The 20,385-nt window shown below is 50.6% G+C and overlaps 4 protein-coding genes across 4 annotated transcripts in view; 1 reads left to right on the forward strand and 3 right to left on the reverse strand.

Annotated features, from left to right (window-relative positions):
• Window positions 1-4,872: 4,872 nt before the first annotated feature.
• ENH_00054810 (hypothetical protein, conserved) lies at window positions 4,873-9,232 on the reverse strand (the record flags this gene model as incomplete). The annotated part of the gene is made up of 2 exons (XM_013581551.1): window positions 4,873-7,901; window positions 8,764-9,232. 2 exons carry the CDS (start codon window positions 9,230-9,232, stop codon window positions 4,873-4,875), a joined length of 3,498 nt encoding a protein of 1,165 aa, XP_013437005.1.
• Window positions 9,233-10,577: 1,345 nt separating this feature from the next.
• ENH_00054820 (SNF2 family N-terminal domain-containing protein, putative) lies at window positions 10,578-15,358 on the reverse strand (the record flags this gene model as incomplete). The annotated part of the gene is made up of 7 exons (XM_013581552.1): window positions 10,578-11,303; window positions 11,401-12,567; window positions 12,668-13,267; window positions 13,483-14,013; window positions 14,249-14,302; window positions 14,446-15,122; window positions 15,337-15,358. 7 exons carry the CDS (start codon window positions 15,356-15,358, stop codon window positions 10,578-10,580), a joined length of 3,777 nt encoding a protein of 1,258 aa, XP_013437006.1.
• A 93-nt stretch (window positions 15,359-15,451) lies between these two features.
• Window positions 15,452-16,241, forward strand: ENH_00054830 (hypothetical protein; the record flags this gene model as incomplete). Its single annotated transcript, XM_013581553.1, has 2 exons — window positions 15,452-15,747; window positions 15,836-16,241. 2 exons carry the CDS (start codon window positions 15,452-15,454, stop codon window positions 16,239-16,241), a joined length of 702 nt encoding a protein of 233 aa, XP_013437007.1.
• Window positions 16,242-20,263: 4,022 nt separating this feature from the next.
• ENH_00054840 (hypothetical protein) overlaps window positions 20,264-20,385 on the reverse strand; it is a gene marked incomplete at both ends in the record, with an annotated part of 721 nt that continues 599 nt past the window's right edge. Inside the window, 1 exon segment of the mRNA XM_013581554.1 lies at window positions 20,264-20,385. This exon segment is cut by the window's right edge and continues 115 nt beyond it. Coding sequence (XP_013437008.1) covers window positions 20,264-20,385 — 122 coding nt within the window.

Here is a 20,385-nt window from a genome sequence, read left to right on the forward strand (position 1 = left end):
ATATTATTTATTATATACAAAATATATTCACAAATGTAATATAATAAGTATATAATGTAACACAACAAAGTAAGTATCATAATAAATATATATATAATATATATTATATAAATAAATTATATATATATATAATAAATTATATATAATATAAATATATTACAATATTATATATACATTATATTATATATATATATTTAGAGAATATATAATATATAATATATAATATATAATATATATAATATATAATATATAATATATATTTAAATATTACATTAGATATAATATATTCTCCAAATACATATTTTGCATGCAATTAATTTTATAAAGTGTAATTGCTTTTCTTAAAAGCAGAATTTCTTAAAGTGCATTTTGTGGCTGCTTCAAACCAAAAGATTTATTTATAATTTAATTTGCTGCTGCAGCAAAACTTTATTTATAATTTAATTTGCTGCTGCAGCAAAACTCTATTTATTATTTAGTTGCTGCTGCAGCAAAACTTCATTTATCATTTAATTGCTGCTGCAGCAGAGCTTTATTTATTACTTAATTGCTGCTGCAGCAGAACTTTATTTGCTGTTTAATTGCCTTAATTGCTGCTGCAGCAGAACTTTATTTGCTGTTTAATTGCTGCAGCAGCAAAACATGAATTATTTATTATCCAACTTGCTGCAGCAGCAGAAGCTGACTTCACTTATTATTTAATTTGCTGCAGCAGCAGAACTTGAACTACTTATTGCTATGTTGCTGCAGCAGCAGCAGCAGCAGCAGCAGAACATGAATTACTTATTATTTAATTTGCTGCAGCAGCAGAACTTCAACTATTTATTAATTGCTGCAGCAGCAAAACATAAAGTATTTAATACTTAATTGCTGCAGCAGCAGAACTTGAACTATTAATTATTTAATTTGCTGCAGCAGCAGCACTTGATTTATTAATTATTTAATTTGCTGCAGCAGCAGCACCTGACTTATTAATTATTTAATTTGCTGCAGCAGCAGAACTTGAAGAAGATAATTCGAAATTGAAGTTTTGGAATTAATATTTAATTTTTATTCTCTTTCTTGTTTTAAATAAATATTCAATTGAAGTTTCTTCTTTTGTTTTAAAATTAATATTTCTTTTTACTTTGTGTTTTAAATTAATATTTCTTTTTATTTTGTTTCAAAATTAATATTTATTTTTATTTTGTTTTAAAATTAATGTTTGTTTTTACTCTTGTTTTAAAATTAATATTTGTTTTTATTTGTTTTAAAATTAACATTTGTTTTTATTTTGCTTTAAAATTAATATTTGTTTTCATCTTTTGTTTTAAAATTAATATTTGTTTTTTGTTTTAAAATTAATATTTGTTTTTATTTTGTGCTTTAAAATTAATATTTTTTTTATTTTGTTTTAAAATTAATATTTGTTTTTATTTGTTTTAAAATTAATATGTTTTTATTTTGTTTTAAAATTAATTTGTTTTTATTTTGTTTTAAAATTAATATTTGTTTTTATTTTTCGTTTTAAACGAACAATTTCTGTTTTCACTTAATGGAGCCCTAGAGCCCACTGTGAGCTGCAGGTGCTGCAGCAGCAAACGCTGCTGCTGCAGCTCCTTTGCTGCAGCAGCACAAACTGCTGCTGCAGCTTCTCTGCTGCAGCAGCACAAACTGCTGCTGCAGGTTCTGTGCTGCAGTAGCTTAAACTGCTGCTGCAGCTGCTTTGCTGCAGCAGCGAAAACTGCTGCTGCAGGTTCTCCGCTGGAGTAGCTTAAACTGCTGCTGCTGCAGCTGCTTTGCTGCAGCAGCGGGAACTGCTGCTGCAGGTTCTGTGCTGTAGTAGCTTAAACTGCTGCTGCTGCTGCTTTGCTGCAGCAGCGAAAACTGCTGCTGCAGGTTCTGTGCTGCAGCAGCGAACACTGCTGCTGCAGGTTCTGTGCTGCAGCAGCGAAAACTGCTGCTGCAGCTGCTTCGCTGCAGCAGCAAGAAGGAAGCAGACGGCTCCAGTTGCAGCGGCAGCAGGCTCGCCTTCTCGAGTTGCTTTTGTGCAAGTTGCACTTTGAATTAATTGTTTTATTTGGAGAAAAGAAAAGAAAAAAGCCTTTTATTTTCGGCTTTTTATTGCGAAGTGCGAAGATTTGCATGCAAGTGCAGGCCCTGGCAGTTCTCGCGCATGCAGCAGCAAGAAGAGCGCGCTGCAGCAAAGTGCATGCGGCCTCAGTTGCCATTGGAAATGGTTTTCTTTTCGTTTTAATTTTGAATCGGAAAGAGAAAAAGAAAAAGTCCAAAAGGTTTGCTGCTGCTTCCAAAGCTCTTCTTTTATTGCAAGATCGCGGCGAGCTGCGCGCCGAGCCGTTCAACTTCCGTCTTGAATTCAACATCCGCGAGTCCAGCGGATTCGCTTCGTCCAAAGGACTCAATTAATCCACAAAGCAATTAATTTTATTAATTCCATTAATGCAATTGACCCAATTAAAGTTAAATCGCCGCGCTGCAGCAGCTGCTGCAGTTCCTCCGCACATCCGCAAGTGCTGCAGCGCGAGCGCTTTCCGCAGCAGCAAACTTGAACGGGCTTCGCCTGCGGAAAGTCCCAAACGGCTGCTCCATTGGCGCTTTTAAGTGGCTAAATAAGTTAAAATAAAAGCTAAATAAAGGAATTAAAGGTTCGAACTGCGGCGGAGCGGCAGTGGTCACTCCACAGGGTCCAGCTGGAAGTCCGGCTTCTCGTTTCGGCTGGCGCCGCTCTCCGTGTTGGTCACGAAGATCGCTGCGATCACCAGCAGCGGAGAAAAGGCAATTAAAAGCTTTATTAAGTCCCACAGCAGCCACAAATAGCCCAAGTTCCAGAGGCCGGCGCCCTCAGTGTCTTGCATCTTCAGCAGGCGCCCAGAAACGCGGTCCGATGACTTGAATGCAAGTTGAATGCAGAATGCAAGTTGAACGCAGCCAGCGGGCGAGCCCCAGGCCCCGCCACCCCGGAAAGCTGAGCCTTTTGGCTTTAAAAAGACTAAGGGAAGGTCTATTTAATTAATTTTCCCTTTTTAAAGTTCGCCACGGCGAGAAGAAAACGAGGCAGCAGCTCCCGCTGCAGACGCTGGAACTGGACGCAGCTGCCGCCGACGCAAACAGCCCCCAAAATCGAGGCTTTAAGGCTCCTGAAAGACTTTAAGGCTTTAATTTTCCGCTAAATTATTTAAACTCCGACGAAACTGAACTCAACAAGGGGTTTTGGGCCGAGACAGAAGAGAACGGAGGCGCCGCAGCAGCCGCCAAATCCTTTGTGCCTGTACGGGGCTGTCAGCATGCTTGCTGCAGCCCAACTAGGAAAGCAGCTCCTTTGCATTCTAATTTTCCACTTTTCACTTTTTTATTCATTTTAAATCTATTTGCGCAGCCTGCGAGGAAGCAGAAGCCTTTGAACGGAGCTGCTCTGCTGCAGCGCGCGAGGCTCCGCAGGTTTCGAGCTGCAGCAGCTGCTGCTGCAGCTGCTGCAGCAGCAACAGCGGGAAGCTGTCTTTAAACAAACTCATGTGCTTTAAATTGAATTTCTTTTCTTACTTTGAGGAAATTGCAATAGAAATAATCCATGGAACAGACAAGAGCGAGAGCCAAGCTTTCTCCCGAGTCGCTTGCCTGCACCCTCCGGCTCGCCTGTGCATGCTTCAAAAGCCCTGCATTTCCTTGTTTTTGCTCCAAAAAGTATATCCACATAAAAATAAACATTTAATTCATTTTAGAATCAAAATCTGCATGCAAAAACATATCTAGACACCTATAAATGTGCAACGCATGCAGCAATGCCTGCACTTTGCATGCGCTCACGCACACAAGAACAGCCAACAAACACGCTGAGGAATGCCCCAGCTGCCGTTCTATTAAGAAAAAACCTTAAAGACCCTCTGGGCCCCCTTCTGGTCTGGTGTGGCAGCTGGGGGGCCCGCCAGGGGCCCCCCAGGGGCCCCCCGGGGGCCCCCAAGCGCCACCTAGGGGCCCCTCAGGGGCCCCCAAGCGCCTCCTAGGGGCCAGCGAAGGGGCCCTTCCGGGGCTCCCAAGTGCCTTTTGAAGGGTCACCTAGGGGCCCCCAGGGGGCCCCCGGCGGGGCCCCCAGGGCCCACTCTGGGGCCCCCTGGGGGGCCCCTGGCGGGGCCCCCCAGGGGGCCCCAGAGTGGGTGCCGGGGCCCCCCAGGGGGCCCCAAAGGGCCAGTTTGGGGGCCAGAAGTGCTGCCTTGTTGCTGCTGCTAGCTGCTGCGGGGGCCCCGGGCTTTGGTTTGCTGCAGTTGGAAGAATGGCATTTGAACTTCAAATGAAGAAAAGTGAAAAGTCGAAGTGGAAAGAACTGCAGCCCCGGCGGGCGTGGGTCCGCGAGCTGTACATACACCTGAAGGAGCTGCATGCAGCGCCCCGAGAACTAGAAAGCCCCAAAACGCATGCATGCGTCTTGCATGCGCATGCATGCAAAGCGCATGCATGCGCCTGCAGACGCATGCATGCACTTTGCAAACGCATGCATGCAGCGCATGCATGCAAAGCGCATGCATGCGCCTGCAGACGCATGCATGCACCTTGCAAACGCATGCATGCGTTGCATGCATGCGTTCTGAAGGCAGTTTGTGCTGCATGCATGCGTTCTGAAGGCAGTTTGTGCATGCGCGAAAAGCAACAAAAATAATGTACGAATAGGACGGGCCCTTCCCTGCTGCTAAGCATGCAAGTAAAGCAAAGTACAAACAGGAAAGAAGCAAGTCGAGTGCTGCAGCAAATGCTCACTGTCTCCTGCTCCTGCTGCTGCTGCTGCTGCTGCTGCTGCTGCTGCTGCTGCCCGTGCGGCTGCTGCAGCTGCTGCGTTCTTGCTGCTGCTGCGGCTTCTCGGCTTTTGCCTGCTGCAGCGCTTTACCCTCTCCTCCGCTGCTGCGGCTGTGCTGCTGCTGACGCTGGTGGTGGTGGTATTGGCCGCATTGCAAGTGCTGCTGCTGCTGGTGGCGCTGCTGCTGCTGCTTCTGGCTCTGCTGCTGCTTCTGGTGGCGCTGCTGCTGCTGCTTCTGGCGCTGCTGCTGCTTCTGGTGGCGCTGCTGCTGCTGCTTCCGGCGCTGCTGCTGCTTCTGGTGGCGCTGCTGCTGCTGCTTCTGGCGCTGCTGCTGCTTCTGGTGGCGCTGCTGCTGCTGCTGCTGGCGCTGCTGCTGCTTCTGGTGGCGCTGCTGCTGCTGCTTCTGGCGCTGCTGCTGCTTTTGGTGGCGCTGCTGCTGCTGCTGGTAGCGCGGCTGCTGCTGCTGCTTCTGGTGGCGCTGCTGCTGCTGCTGCTGGTAGCGCTGCTGCTGCTATTGCTGCTGGCGCTGCTGCTGCTGCTGCTGCTGCTGGCGCTGCTGCTGCTGCTGCTGGCGCTGCTGCTGCTGCTGCTGCCGCTGGTGGCGCTGCTGCTGCCGGTGGTGTTGCTTCTGCCGGTGCTGCTGGTGCTGCTTCTTCATCTGTTGTTGTTGCCTCTGCAGGCTTTGTTGCTGCTGCTGCTGTGGGTATGGACTTGGGTGGTGCTGCTGCTGCTGCTGCTGCTTCTGGTGGTACTGCTGCTGCTGCTGTTGGAGGTGCTTCTGGTGGTACTGCTGCTGCTGCTGTTGGAAGTGCTTCTGGTGGTACTGCTGCTGCTGCTGCTGCTGTTGGTGGTGCTTCTGGTGGTGCTGCTGTTGTTGCTGCTGTTGCTGTTGCTGTTGGTTGTGCTTCTAATGGTGCTGCTGTTGCTGCTGCTGTTGGTTGCGCTTCTAGTGATGCTGCTGTTGTTGCTGCTGTTGTTGCTGCTGTTGGTTGTGCTTCTAGTGTTGTTACTTTTGCTGTTGCTGCTGGTTGTGCTTGTAATGGTGCTGCTGTTGCTGCTGCTGTTGCTGCTGCTGTCGCTGCTGCTGCTGCCAGTGTGGCTGCTTCTGGTGCTGCTGCTGGTGCTGTTGCTGTTTCCGTCACAGTTGCTGCTAGATGTGCTGCTGCTGCCAATGTTGCTGTTGCTGTCTGTGTTCTTTCTGGATGTGGTGCATCTCGTGCTGCTGCTGCTGCTGCTGGCGTTGCTGCTGCTGCTGCTGCTGGCGTTGCTGCTGCTGGTTGTGCTGCCCCTGCTGCGTGTGTCGTTTCTGGTGTTGCTGCTGGTGTTGCTGCTGCTGCTGCTGTTGGTGGTGTTGCTGCTGCTGCTGTTGTTGGTGGTGTTGCTGCTGCTGCTGCTGTTGGCGGTATTGCTGCTGCTACTTGTGTTGCCTCAGCTGCGTGTGTCGTTTCTGCTGCTGCTGCTGCTGCTCTTGGCTGTGTTGCTGCTGCTGGTTGTGTTGCCTCTGCTCCGTCTGTCCTTTCTGGTTTTGCTGCTGGTGTTGCTGCTGCTGCTGCTGTTGGTTGTGTTGCTGCTGCTGGCTGTGTCGCCTCTGCTTCGTGTGTTGTTTCTGGTGTTGCTGCTGGTGCTGCTGCTGCTGCTGCTGTTGGTTGTGTTGCTGCTGCTGGTTGTGTTGCCTCTGCTTCGTCTGTCGATTCTGGTGTTGCTGCTGGTGTTGCTGCTGCTGCTGCTGCTTCTGTTGCTGCTGCTGTCGGTGGCGTTGTTGCTGCTTCTGCTGTTGGTTGTGTTTCTGTTGCTGCTGTTAGTGGTGTTTCTGCTGCTGCTGCTGCTGCTGTTGGTTGTGTTGCTGCTGCTGCTGCTGTTGGTTGTGTCGCCTCTGCTTCGTCTGTCGTCTCTGGTGTTGCTGCTGGCGTTGCTGCTGCTGCTGCTGCTGGGTCTGTTGCTGTTGCTGCTGCTGCTGGGTCTGTTGCTGCTGCTGGCACTGTTGCTGCTGGTTCTGCTGCTTCTTGAGGTGCCGTTGGCGGCATTTCTGCTGCTGCTGCTGCTAAGGCCGCCGCTACGAACGCTGCTGCTGCTTTTTCTTCATCTGTTTGTGCTGCTGTTGCTGCGTCTGCTGCTGCTTCCATTGCGTCTGCCACTTTTCTTGCTGCTGCAACTAGTGCTGCAGTTTGTGTTGCTGCTTCGGACTTTTCTGCACCAAGTGCTGCTGCTTCTGCTGCTGCTGCTGCTGCTGCCGCTGCTACTGCAAGCGCCGCGTGGACTGCTGGTGCTGCTTCTGCTGCTTGCTTTGCTGCTTCGCCTACTGCTGCTGAAGCCATTACTACTGTTGCCAGCTGTGCTGCAGCTGCTGCGTGTGCTGCTGCTGCTACGTGTGCTGCTGCTTCAAGTCGTGCTGCTGCTGCTGTCGGCGCTGCTGCTTCTGGAGCCAGTGGTGCCGCTGCTGGTGGCGTTTCCGGCGTTGCTGCTGCTGCTGCTGGTGTGTCTTCTGCTGCTGCAGCTGCTGGTGGTTGCGTTGCTGCTGCTGGCTTTGCTGCTGCAGCTGCTGCAGTTGATGTTGCTGCTTCTTTCGGCTTTGCTTTTGCTGCTGGCGCTCCTCTTTTTGCTTCTGTAGTTACAGCCACTTCATATATTATTGGTGTCGCCGTTGCTGCTGGCTCTGCTTCTGCTTCTGCTGCTGCAGTTGCTGCTGCTTGTGTTGCTGCTGCTTCCGTTGCTGCTGCTGCTGTTTGCATCCTTGCTGAGGGCGTCGCTTCCGGTGCACTATTCGCTGCCTTTGCGTGCGCTGCTTCTGCTGCTGCCTTTGCTGCTGCTGCTGCTGCTGCCCTTTCTGCTGCTGCTGTTGCTGCGTTCCGCTCTGCTGCTGCTTCCGCGTCTGCGCCCGTCAACTGAAGCAGCGGAAGGCGCTGCTGCTTCCCATTCCTTTTCTTCTTTGCTGACAGTCCTGCTGCCAACACAACGAGGCCCAGCCCCACTGTGAAAAAAGAAAGAGACAAACGATCCAAAATGCTTGCTGCTTGCCTCTCCCCTGGAGAGGCATCTCGCCGCATTCTGTAGCCCCGCCACCGCAGGCTGTCCAGCGCGCTCGCGGGCACTTGTTTGTACTTGTTCAGATGCACTGCTGAGAAATAAACAACAAAAACACAAAAATGCAAACAAAAATTCAAAAAAAATGCAAAAAAGGACAGATTACCGGTCAGATCAGCCGCGGATTCGCCACCGCGGGAATCCAGAGATGAATTCAACTTGAACTTGAAATTCAACTTTTCGGACTTGATCAATTCATCACTCCTTTGCAGAAACGATAAATTGAATTATTTAAAATTAAATTAATAATAATTGATCAGACTTTTGAAGAGAAGCAGAAGTTGAATCGACGAAGATGTGAATTCAACTTGAAACTTGAATTCAACTTCGATGCTTCAACCAACTCGAACCCACCAATACACCTCACCGTTGTGGAAACATCACATTAAATTAAATTAAATTAAATTAAATTAAATTAAATTAAATTACTTTTCACGAATTATTAATTTGCTGTTTGATTACGCTAAATTAAAACAAATTGCATTCGAAAAGTAATCACTTTTGTTCCAAACAAACAGAAGAATTCAACTTGAAGCTGAAATTCAACTCCGCAGCTCTGACTCTGCATCTCTCTAGAAACCAAAAACAACTAAAAGAAATTAATCTTCACAATTTAATTAAATAAAATTATTTATTTAATTAAAAACTTCACAATTCAGAAAAGAGACGCAAATGCAAAAAGATGAATTCACCTTGAAACCCAAATTCAACTTTTCACGCAGAAACAAGCAGCGGAGTGAAACTGCAAAACTTGACTTTCTGAATTTTTTTTTTAAGAAAAAAGAAACAAATTAAAACTCGAATTAAATTTAAAAGAGTCTCTTCTTCAAATAAAGAAATTAATGAAACTGAATCGAGTTTATCTGGAAATCAAACTTCAAAAAACAAACTGTCACCTGTCAAAACGAGCCCGCAGAGAACCAAAAAGAGCCCCACTGCTGTTCTTTTGTTTCCAGAAAGTCCCGAAGAAAAGCCCTCGCGCTGCTGCCTGTTGAGGCCCCTCGCGAGTCCAAAAGGCTTTTCAAGTTCTTCTTCAACTTCTTTTCTCCGGCTGCGGCGGCGGCCTTCGCGGCCGGCCGCAGCCACGAGCGCGTCTGCTGCAGCAAGTCTGCTGCTGCTGCTGCTGCTGCTGCTGCTGCGCGGCCTCTCTGCTGCTGCGGCCGCCAGGCCGAGCCCTGCGTCTGAACTCTGCAGGTAGAGGGGCCCCCCAGCGGGGGCCCCAAGGGGGGCCCCTGGGGGGCCCCCCGGGGGGCCCCCAAGGGCTGAGCCGCAGCAAACAACAATTATGCCACCTGCAGCAACAGCCAGCTTCAGCCAGCCGCCTACAGAGCTGCCCAGCTGCGGGCAAGAGCAGCAGCTCGCCATGTTGAGGAACTTCTCCGAGATGCTGTTGTTTGGACTTAGTTTGAAAACTGCTGCTAGCAACAGCTAGCCAATTGTGCTGCTGCTGTGGAAACAAGCAGCCATTGGTTCGCTTTCCGCTCTGCTGCTGCTGCTGTCGGGTGGTGTCTCGGTGTATCTAGGCTACCCGGGCTCTGCTGCGGAACAAATCGGAAGGAAAAACGCGCATGCAAGCGGAAAAGAATTAAAAAAACATAATTTAATGCACGAAGAAATAAAAAGAGCTCAAGGGAAGAAGTTTAGATCTGCTGCAGTCGCGATCAGACCAGTGCAGAGAAAGCAGAAAGGCGCACGGCCTCGTCCGTCAGCGAAGCTGAGGTGTACGTACACCCCAATTAAACGCAGATCTTCAACTTCAACTTCAGTGATTCGCTATTTTTATTCTTCTGCTTTTCAGATTCCTTTTGAAACGCACAAAGAAAGTCCCGCGAGCCTCTGGGGCTCTCCAGAAGCGACCACGCCGCCGTGGCCAAGTCACCCCTTAACCCTCGAACTGAAGACCAAAACGAAAAATAGAAAAAAATAATGCATTAATAATCTCGAAATTCGAAAACTATTCAAATAAATCCAACGGAAAGAACACTCGAGACCAACTGCAGCCAACAACTGACTCGGGGTGGTCCTCGAAACGGTCTACCAGCCTGCGGCGTCTACTTTCCCCCTTTTCACCGGATCTTCAGGACCCACAAGAATTTATTTATTTATTTTTAATTAATTAAACATTTGTTTTAATTTCTGCACTCTGCATTCTGCCCCAGAGGCCCCGCCGCCTCCCGTGGCGGCCCCCGCAACACCAGCGCCTCTAGCAGCAGCAAGAGCAGCAGCAGCAGCAGCAGCAGCAGCAGCAGCAGCAGCTAAAACAATTCGTAATTTGCTGCAGCTTTTAAGGGAAAAGCAGCAAAACAGATAAAGCCTCTTCTCCCAAGTGTTGCTGCCTTCTCTTTGACTCTAATTCACATCTTTTTCTCCCGATTGCCTTTTCTTTTGAGTCACATTTATTTCATTTTTCTTTAATTATTTTTTTTTGTTTTTATTCATTTCAAAAATCAAAAAGTGGAAACGGCGCAAAGCAGTGTACGTACAGCTCGCCTCACGGGACGAATCTGAATTCGACAGCTGCTGAATTAAATAAAATAAGTTTTAATCAAATAAATAAAATCAGTTTTAATCATTTAATCAAAGTTTTATTTATTAATAAAAATAAATCCCTTTAATCAAACAAATAAAATCAGTTTTAATCATTTAATCAAAGTTTTTATGCATGCATGACACTGTGGCACCAAAAAATTGCGGTGTACGTACACCTCAGTTACGCCCCGTAGAAGCTAACGGGGCTGCAAGCAGCACTTAGCTGCTGCTGCTGCTGCTGCTGCTGCTGCTGCTGCTGCTGCTGCGCCCGTCTCTGCCTGTCCCACAGCAGCAGCGCAGCAAGCAGAGTGAGCGGGACAGCTCTGTCCCCTGTGGTTTGCTGCTGCGGTGCTGCTGCTGCTGCTGCTGCTGCTGCTGCTCTCTGCCTCCACTCGCCCACCAAAGTCAGGGCCTGCTGCCAAGTGCTGGGCCCCGCCGCTGCTGCTTCCCCTCTTGCTCGTGCTGCTGTTGCTGCTGCTGCTGCTGCTGCTGCTGCTGCTGCTGCTGCAGGGCCCCGCCCCTCCCTCCGGTGCTGCCACTGCCACACAAAAGACACCGGGACAGCGCCGCATGCAGCAGCAGCTTCTGCGAAATCTGAGAACTCGAGGCGAACTTTAAGTCGCCCCACACCAGCAGCAGCAGCAGCAGCAGCAGCAGCAGCAGCAGCAGCAGCAGCAGCAGGCTGGTTTGCTGCGTCTCCGCGGCTCGTGCTGCAGAAGGAGACAGCAACAAAACCTTCTGACCACGGCAGCTGCAGCAGCAACCCAGAAAAGGCCCATGCTGCAGCAAGCCGGCGCAGCTGCTCATCAGCAGCAGCAGCAGACACGAGAGCAGCAGCAAGTCGGGCGAAAGCAGGGTGCAGCACAGCGTCTTCCGTTTGCTGCTGCTCCACCAGGCCCAGAACCTCCTGAGCAGCAGCAGCAGCAGCAGCAGCAGCAGCAGCCTCTTGTCTCTCAGTCTCTTTTTCTTTTCCTTTTTTGCTGCTGCCTCTCTTTGCTGCTTACCTGCAAAAAGCCCATCCCCACAATCAGCCAAACAGTTGGAGGGCCACCTCGGGGGCCCCCCTGCTGCCCCTGGGGGGCCCCCCAGGGGGCCCCCTGCTGCCCCTGGGGGGCCCCCCAGGGGGCCCCCTGCTTCTCCTGGGGGGCCCCCCAGGGGGCCCCCTGCTGCCCCTGGGGGGCCCCCCAGGGGGCCTGGGGGGCCCCCCAGGGGGCCCCCTGCTGCCCCTGGGGGGCCCCCCGAGAGTAGGGGGCCCCCTGCTGCCCCTGGGGGGCCCCCTGGCCTTGGGGGCCCCCGAACCCTACTGCAGCACCAGCAGCTAATAGGGCTTGGCGAAGGTACAGCAGCACGCTGCTGCAGATAGAGGAGTGCAGCAGCCACAAGCTGCTGCTGCTGTGTAGAGACACTCGAAACCCCACATTTGGGGGCACAAGGGGCCGGCTAAACCCTCGCTGCTGCAGCTGCTGCTGCTGCTGCTGCAGTCTTCGTTGCTGCAGCTGCTGCTGCTGCTGCTGTTGCTGCTGCTGCTGTTGCTGCTGCGGCTGCTGTTGCTCCTGCAGTCGTTGCTGCTCTAGCCGCTCTTGCTGCTGCAGTCGTTGCTGCTGTGGTGGCTCCTGCTGCTTCGGCTGCTGTTGCTGCTGCTCACTCTGTGGCTGCTGTTGTCGTTGCTGCTGCTGCTGCGGCTGCTGCTGCTGTGTCTCCGTCTTCGCATCAAAACACGGGGCGACTTTTTCTTCAGCAACGGCAGCAGCAGCAGCAGCAGCAGCAACTGCAGCAGCAGGACTAGACAGCAGCCGCTCGGCAGCTGCTGTTGGTCTCTTTCTACCTTCTTCCTGCTCAGCGTTTGGATGCTGCTCCCTCGCTGTTGCAGCAGCTGTTGCTGCTGCTGCTGCTGCTGCTGTTGCTGCTGCTGCCGCTGCTGAGCCTATATTGCTCTTCTCCGCCTCTGTAAGTGTACTCGCAGCAGCAGCATCCACTGCTGCTATACCAGCGTATTTGCTTCCAGAGGCAAGCTGCTGCTGCTGCCGTTGCTGCTGCTGCGGCTGTTGCTGTTGCTGCAGCAGCTGCTGCTGCTGCTGCTGTTGCTGCTGCTGTTGCTGCTGCTGTTGTGGGTCGATCCGCGGCTTTTTCCGGAGTGCGCACCATCCTGTGGGGCCAAGAGGTCCCCTTACCTGCAGCGGCAGCACAAGCAGCAGCAGCAGCAGCAGCAGCAGCAGCAGCAGCAGGTTGGGCTGGGCCTTTTTGCTTGAGCCCCCGTTAAAAGTTTCTTACTTCTGTCTTAATCTTTCCCTCTTGCTCATCTCTTCTCCGTGCATCAGGCCTTGCTGCTGCAGCAGCTGCTGCTGCAGCTGCTGCTGCTGCTGCGTTTGTGTCTCTCAGCTGCTGGCTGCTGCGGTAGCTGCTGCTGCTTGTGGGGTTTCCCGCTGCAGCAGTTCTGTCTCTTGCTGCTGCAGCGCCGCTTGAGGTGTCTCCTTTCCGCGGCAGCAAATAAGTTATCGCATGCACCTGTCTCCTTGCGAAGGTCTCCTGCAGCAGCCTGTGCAGCAGCTCATTCGTGCTGCTGCTGCTGCTGCTGCTGCTGCTGCTGCTGCTGCTGCTGAGGCTGTACCGGCAGGGCGTGCTGCAGCGGGGGAGGTGCAGCGACGCTGCGTGGGCCCTGCAGTGTACAGACAGCAGCGTGAGGCACCGCAGCAAGTCCTTCACTTTCACGTAAAAGCCGCCGCCGCCTCTCCTGCTGCTGCTGCTGCTGCTGCTGCTGCTGCTGCTGCTGCTGCTGCTCTCCTCAATGCAAACAGCAAGAGCAGCAAAAAGACCCTCGCGGATGCGGACCAAGTGCACGTCGCCCCCCCGCAGGTCTCGACACTTGTGAGCCTGCAGCAGCAGCAGCAGCAGCAGCAGCAGCAGCAGCAGCAGCAGCAGTGACAATCAGAACAGCAATAGTGCAGCAGCGGCAGCAGCAAGACGAGCACCGCCACGCACCGACAGCAAACGCACACACACGGCCAACCGCAGCAACGACACCAGCAGCAGCAGCAGCAGCAGCAGCAGCAGCAGCAGCAGCAGCAGCAGCAGCAGCAGCAGCGAACCCGGATGAAAGCCTGCTGCGGCTCTGCACTGAGTCTGTCAACAGCAGCAAAAAAGCCCCTCGAAGTCCACCGGCCCCCCTTTTCTACAAACAGGCAAATCACTTGGGGGCCCCTGGGGGCCCCCCAGACAGTCTGGGGGCGAGTGGCGTCGCCGACGCGCAAGTGCAGGTACCTGCTGCTGCTGCTGCTGCTGCTGCTGCTGCTGCTGCTGCGGGCTGCCGCGGCTTCCTCCTCCAGCTCCCTTTCGTCGTCTTGCAGCGGGGGAAAGAGGAAGAAGGACTCTGCAGGGACTGCCCGCTGCGCTGCTGCTGCTGCTGCTGCTGCTGCTGCTGCTTCCGACTCTCCGTGAGCTGGCTGCGTGTCTCCGACAGCCTCAGCAGCAACGCCAGCAGCAGCAGCAGCAGCAGCAGCAGCAGCAGCAGCAGCAGCTGTTGGTCCTGGGAAGTAGCGAGGGTCTGCCTCTCCAGCAATTCGAAGCGCACAAGACCTGTAGCCCTGGGCGCTCCACAGCTTCTCCAGCCGCACCGCCCGCTGCAGCTGCAGCAGCAGCAGCAGCAACAGCAGCAGCAGCAGCAACAGCAGCAGCAGCAAAAGATACACGGAGAGCGGCAAACCGTGAACAGCCACGGAGCAGCAGCAGCAGCGGCAAACGCAAGAGGTATACCCGAGCCGTGAGCAGCCAAAGAGCAACAGCAACAGCAGCAGCAGCTGCAGCAGCAGCAGCGGCAGCAGCAGCAGCAGCGTGCCCACAGCTAAAGGGAGATACCTGCAGCCTCATTCGCCGCTCCTCAGGTGTCTCCTGAGGAAGCTGCTGCCTGCCCTGCAGCAGCAGCAGCAGCAGCAGCAGCAGGAAAAACCAACATCTGCGGCTCTTTTGCAGCCTGGCAGCAGCAGCAGCAGCAGCAGCAATCCCCAGATGGCAACGCTGCGGCCGCAGCAGCAAAAGCAGCCCCAGGCACTGACCTCTTCTTTGGAGCCATCTGCAGCAGCAGCAGCTTCAGCAGCAGCAGCAGCAGCAGCAAGAGACTCCACTGCTGCTGCATCATCTACGCGAGCATTTCCTCTAACAAAAGGAGTAAAGTCTTTTTCTTCAAAGACATAAATAGACTCCCCAGAGCTCATCTGGTCCTCTGCTGCTGTTGCTGCTGCTGCTGCTGCTGCTGTTGTTGCTGCTGTTGCTGCTGCCGTTGCTGCTGCTGTTGCAGCCCCTGTAGCAGCAGCTGCATCAGCAGCAGAAGAAGCAGCATCACTAAAAGCATCTTCGAGAATCTTTTCTATCTGCAAGGAATCGAAAAGGTTCTCTTCCTGCGCCGCTGCCTTCCCCGTGCTGCTGCTGCTGCTGCTGCTGTCTGCTGCTGCAAGAGCTGCAGCCCCAAAGCGCAGCGACTCCACCAGCTGCTGCTGCTGCTGCTGCAGGTTCGTTGCTTCTGCTGCTGCTTCTGGGAGCAGCAGGGCCCCACAGTCGAAGGCCTGCAGGCTCTTGAGGGGCGGCTTTGCTGCAGCAGTGTCCGCCCCGCCCGCTGCTGCTGCAGCAGCAGCAGCAGCAGCAGCAGCAGGAGCAGCAGCAGACTCTGCTGCTGCCAGCACCGTCTCCGAGAGCCGCAGCTTGGAGGACCCGCGGCGGTAAAGGACTTCTTCAACTGCAGCAAGAAGAAACCAAAAAGAGAACTTTTTGAGAAAAGTTTGGCAAAAATTGAAACAATTCAGCAAAATAAATGCAAAATGCAAAAGAATTCCACAAATTAAAAATGTTTTGGGAATTAAATTCTTTTAAAATGCAAAATTCCGAAAAGTTTGGAAGCAAAGACGCCGCGAACGAGCTGTACGTACACCCCAAACTCAAGCTCAGCATACACCGCAACGCCGCTGCATCCATTTTAATTTCTTTTTGCAGTTTTAATTTTTAAATAAAATTAAATTGCAAACAATTTAATTTAATAAAAGGTGCATTTTGCTGCACAGTTGAAACATGGATTTAAGCCCTCTGCATGCGCTGCTGCAGCGGCAGCAGCAAAACAGAGTGATGCATGCACAGAGCCGGGAGTGGCAGCAGCAGCAGCAGCAGCAACAGCAGAAGCAGCAGCAGCAGCGGGAGCAGCACCAGCAGCAGGAGCAACAGCAACAACAGAGCCAGCAACAGCAGCAGAAGCAGTTACAGCAGGAACCGCAACACCAGCAGCAGCACCACCAACAGCAGCAGCAGCAGCAGCAGCAGCAGCAGCAGCAGCAGCAGCAGCAGCAGCAGCAGCAGCAGCAGCAGCACCAGTGTGCTTTGAGATAAGCCTAATGGCAACAACTGGCCGCATTTGGCCCTGGCGGTGAATCCGAGCAATTGCTTGTCTTTCAACTTGAGGGTTTCCTGCGCCTCCGCCCTCCAGAAACACGCAGCAGCGGCACCCTCTGCTGCTGCTGCTGCTGCTGCTGCTGCTGCTGCTGCTGCTGCTGGGTTGGGCTGGGGCCACCAGGTTGAGGCCGTAGCCGCCAGCCAAGACCGACAGCAGCAAAACCATGGGGCTCCAGGAGTCCTCGTCCTCGTCCCCCTCCAGCTCTGGGGACTGCAGCAGCAAACAGCAGCAGCAGCAGCAGCAGCAGCAGCGGATGACGCGAGCAGCAGCAACAGCAGCTGCAGCAGCAGTACACAGCAGCAGCAGCAGCAAATATCTGCAGTAGCAGTAAACAGCAGCGGCAGCAACAAGAAGCAGCAGCAGCGGCACCAAATCGCAGCCGCAGCAGATAACTGCAGCAGCAGCAGCAAATAACGAACACAGCAACAAACAGCAGCAGCAACCCCAGAAAAGTGCAGCAACAGAAAATAAGAGCAGCAGCAAATAGAAGCAGCAACAGCAAATAACAGCCGCAACAGAGAGTAAGAGCAGCAGCAAGTACAAGCAGCAACAGCAAACAGCAGCAGCAGCACATGAGAGCAGCGGCGAGCAACGCAGCAGCAGCAGCCAGCACAGCAGCAGCAAATACGAGCAGCAGCAGCAGCAGCAGCAGCAGCAGCAGCAGGACCCCTTGTAACCCGCCCCCGCTTCGTGCGCCCCCCAAGCCAGCCCCAGCCAACCCTAAACCCTAAACCCTAAACCCTAAACCCTAAACCCCAAACCCTAAACTCCAAGCCCTAAACCCCAAAACCCCAGACCCCAATCCCAAACCCCACACCCCAAGCCCACCACCCCAAACCCCAACCCCACACCCCACACCCCAAACCCTAAACCCTAAACCCTAAACCCTAAACCCTAAACCCTAAACCCTAAACCCTCACTTCGGGGGGCGGCCTGAGGAAGGCCTGGAGGTTTCTGCGGCGCTGGGGCTCTGGGGTTTGGCCGTCGAGGCGGGCGGGAAGAACTGCTGCTTCGAGCAGCAAATCGTTTGCGAGGTCCAGCAGCAAAGTTGAATAACTAAAAATAATTATTTTTTCTCTTTTTCGCAAACAAAAAGCCACTATTTGCTGCAGCAGCAGCAGCTTGTTCGAGCCCCGCAGCAGCAGCTCCTCCGCTGCTCCCCACCACGGCTCCAGGTCCTCCTCGCTGCTGCTGCTGCTGCTGCTGCTGCTGCTGCTGCTGGGGGCAGCAGCAGCTGCTGCTGCTGCTGCTGAGTCTCGCAGCAGGGACTGCAGCGGCGGGGGGGTCTCTGTGCTTTTGTTGGCGAAAAGAAGTGGATGGTTTGCTGCTTTTCTGAGGTGTATGTACAGGTTGTTGAGGTCTGCAGCACGAGAGACGCAGCAGCAAATGCCGCTCTTCTAGCTGCTGCTGCTGCTGCTGCTGCTGCTGCTGGCGGCAACAGCAGCAGCAGCAGCAGCGGCAACAGCGGCGGCAGCAGCAGCAGCAGGGACAAAGGCTGCGGCAGCAGCAGCAGCAGCAGCAGGAACAGCAGCAATAGCGGTAGCAGCAGAAGCAGGCTCAACGGACAAGCAACGTAAGGGTTTAGGGTTTAGGGTTTAGGGTTTAGGGTTTAGGGTTTGATGTACTGCGAATGCCCCGTATGATGCCTGTGGAGCTCTCCGTTGCCTGTGAAGAAAAAAGAAAAAAGAAAATAAAAAAAAGGAAAAATAAATTAAAATAAAAATGGAAATGAATAAAAAAATAAAAATAAAAAAAGAAGAGAAGAAAAAAGAAAGCAATGGGAGGCAAATTGGAAACAAAAGGATAAAAAGAACACAAAAATAAAAACAAAAAACAAAAAGAGAAAAGATATAAAAAGAAAAAAAGAAAAAAAGAAAAAAGAGAGAGACAACAGCAGCACTAAAAGCTAAAAGGAGACACTGCTGGAGACAGCCTCGTTAAGGCAGCAGCAGCAGCAGCAGCAGCAGCAGAAGCTGCAGCAGCAGAAGCTGCAGCAGCAGAAGCAGCACAAGCTGAAACGGCAGGAGCAGCAGCAGAAGCAGCAGCAGCGGCGGAAGAGGGAAGCGAACAAAGCACGGGCAACGGGGGCATCCTGCTGCTGCTGCTGCTGCTGCTGCTGCTGCTGCTCGTATTTGCTGCTGCTGTGCTGCCAGCAGCAGACGCTGTGTGGGGTGCTGCAGGCGCGGGGTGTACGTACACCTGAAGAAGGCAGCAGCAGCCGCGAGTCCCTCGTCAGCAGCCACAAATACAGCTGCCGCTGTGCTGCTGTCAGCGGCAGCAGCAGCACAACTTCCCGCAGCGGCGGCAGCTGCCACGCGTGCTGCGCCTGCAGCAGCAGCAGCAGCAGCAGCAGCAGCAGCAGCAGCAGCAGCAGCAGTGGGACGTGAACAAGGCGGGTGCCTCTGCAGCTGCTGCTGAGGATAAAAAGAGAAGAAGTGCAGCAAAAAGGAAAAAAAAGGAATAAAAAGAAACAAAAAAGAAAATAAAAAGAAGACAAAAAGGGACAAAAAAGGAGACAAAAAAGAAACAAAAAGGGAAAAAAGAAGACAAAAAAAGACAAAAAAGACAAAAAAGACAAAAAGGGATTTAAAAGGAGACAAAAATGATTTATAAAAAGACAAAAAAGGATTTTAAAAAAACTAAAAAAGACGAAAGGCGACAGAAGAAAATAAAAGAGACAAAAAAGTCAAAAGAAACAAAAAACAAAAGAGGAAAAAAGATGAAAGTGAAATTGGAAAAATATAAAAAAAGAAATAAAGAGACATAAAAAGGATTTTAAAAATAAATAGAAGAAATAAAAAAGATTTAAGAAAGATAAAAAGAAATGAAAGGAATATAAAAATGATTTTAAAAAAGATAAAAAGGAAAAAGATAAAAAGGTCGAAAAGTCAAAAAGAAAAGACCAAAAGATAACTGAAAGAGACAAAAAATTGAAAAAAAACCAAAAAAAGGACAAAAGAAAATAAACAAAAGATCAAAAAAGATAAAAACAAACAAAGGGCCAGGAAGAGAATACAAAAAGGCAAAAAGAAATAAAAGAAATAAAAAAGAAATAAAAAGAAATAAAAAGACAAAAAGAAACAAAAGACAAAAAGAGATAAAGGAAGCATAAAACGGGATCCAAAAGAGACAAAAATGCCAAAAAAGATCAAAAAAGATCCAAAAGAAACAAAAAAAAGACCAAAAAGGATCAAAAAAAACAAAACAGACAAAAGAGATGAAAAAACGATAAAATAAAAACCAAAATGATCCAAAAAAGATCCAAAAAAGATTTAAAAAAGATTTAAAAAAAGATCCAAAAAGATCAAAAAAGTGAAAAAGATTTTAACCTGGGCGAGAGTTCTGCGGAGAACAAAAAGGGCCACGAGGCGGGCGAGAAGCTGCTGGTGAATTTGCGGAAAATAAAAAAAGTTTTTTTTATTTTTATTTTTATTTATTTCGTTTTTATTTTTATTTATTTCGTTTTCGTTTTTATTTAATTCATTTCTATTTATTTCACTTTCGCCTTTATTCACTTCAACATTGCTCATTGCATTTTTGTTTATTTCACCTTTGCTTGTTTCATTTTTATATTTATTTATTTCATTTTTAATTATTTCATTTTTATTTATTTCAATTTTATTTATTTCAATTTTGTTTTTGTTTTCTTCTTTTTCGAAAAAACAATTAAAAAGACTTTCCGCAGAAGGAAAGGCAAAGGGATGCAAAAAACACAACAGAGAGGCCAACTCCTGAAAAGAAAAACAAAAAGAAATAAAACAAAAAGAATTAGAAATAATAAAAATAAAAGAAATAAAAGAAATAAAAGAAATAAAAGAAAAAGAAGAAATAGAAACGAAAAAGAAACAAAAGAAATAAAAAAGAAATGAAAGAAACGAACAGGAATGAAAAAGAAATAAAAGGAAGCAAAAAAGAAATAACACAAAAGAAGACAAAAAGGAGAAAAACTGAGGAGAAGAGAAAAAACAGATGCAGCAGCAGCAGCAGCAGCAGCAGCAAGGCAGCAGCAATAAGGTAGCAGAGGCCACGAGCAGCAGGAGCAGCAAGAGCAGCAAAAGCAGCAGCAGCAACTGCAGCAGCTGCGAAATCAGCAGCAGCCACAGGAGAGGAAACACGAGACACGCCAGCAGCAGCAGCAGCAGCAGCCGGGAGCGAGGGCAGCAGCAGCAGCAGCAGCGGCAGCAGCAGCACTAAAGGCAGCAGCACTCAGGGCAGCAGCACAGAAAGTAGCAGCAGCAGCAGCAGCAGCAGCAGCAGCAGCAGCAGCCAACACTGCTGAAGGCTGGCTTTGTCTGGGAGTTCGCGCTCTTTCTGTCTCCAGCTTCAAACTAGCTCAGCTGCTGCTGCTGCTGCTGCTGCCGCTGCTGCTACTGCTATTGCTGCTGCAGGTGCTGGCGCTGTTGCTGCTGCCGCTGCTCGTGCTGCTGCAGCCTCTACTACTGCTCGTGCTGCCACTGCTTCTGCTGCAGCAGCAGCAGCAGCACTGCTGCTACTGCTGCTGCTGCTGCTGCTGCTGCTGCTGCTGCTGCTGCCTCACGAGGAAGGAGTTCTCGATGGG

Source organism: Eimeria necatrix, genomic scaffold (genome assembly GCF_000499385.1).
Source record: "Eimeria necatrix Houghton genomic scaffold, Enh_scaff449, whole genome shotgun sequence".
NCBI classification, from domain to species: Eukaryota; Apicomplexa; class Conoidasida; order Eucoccidiorida; family Eimeriidae; genus Eimeria; species Eimeria necatrix.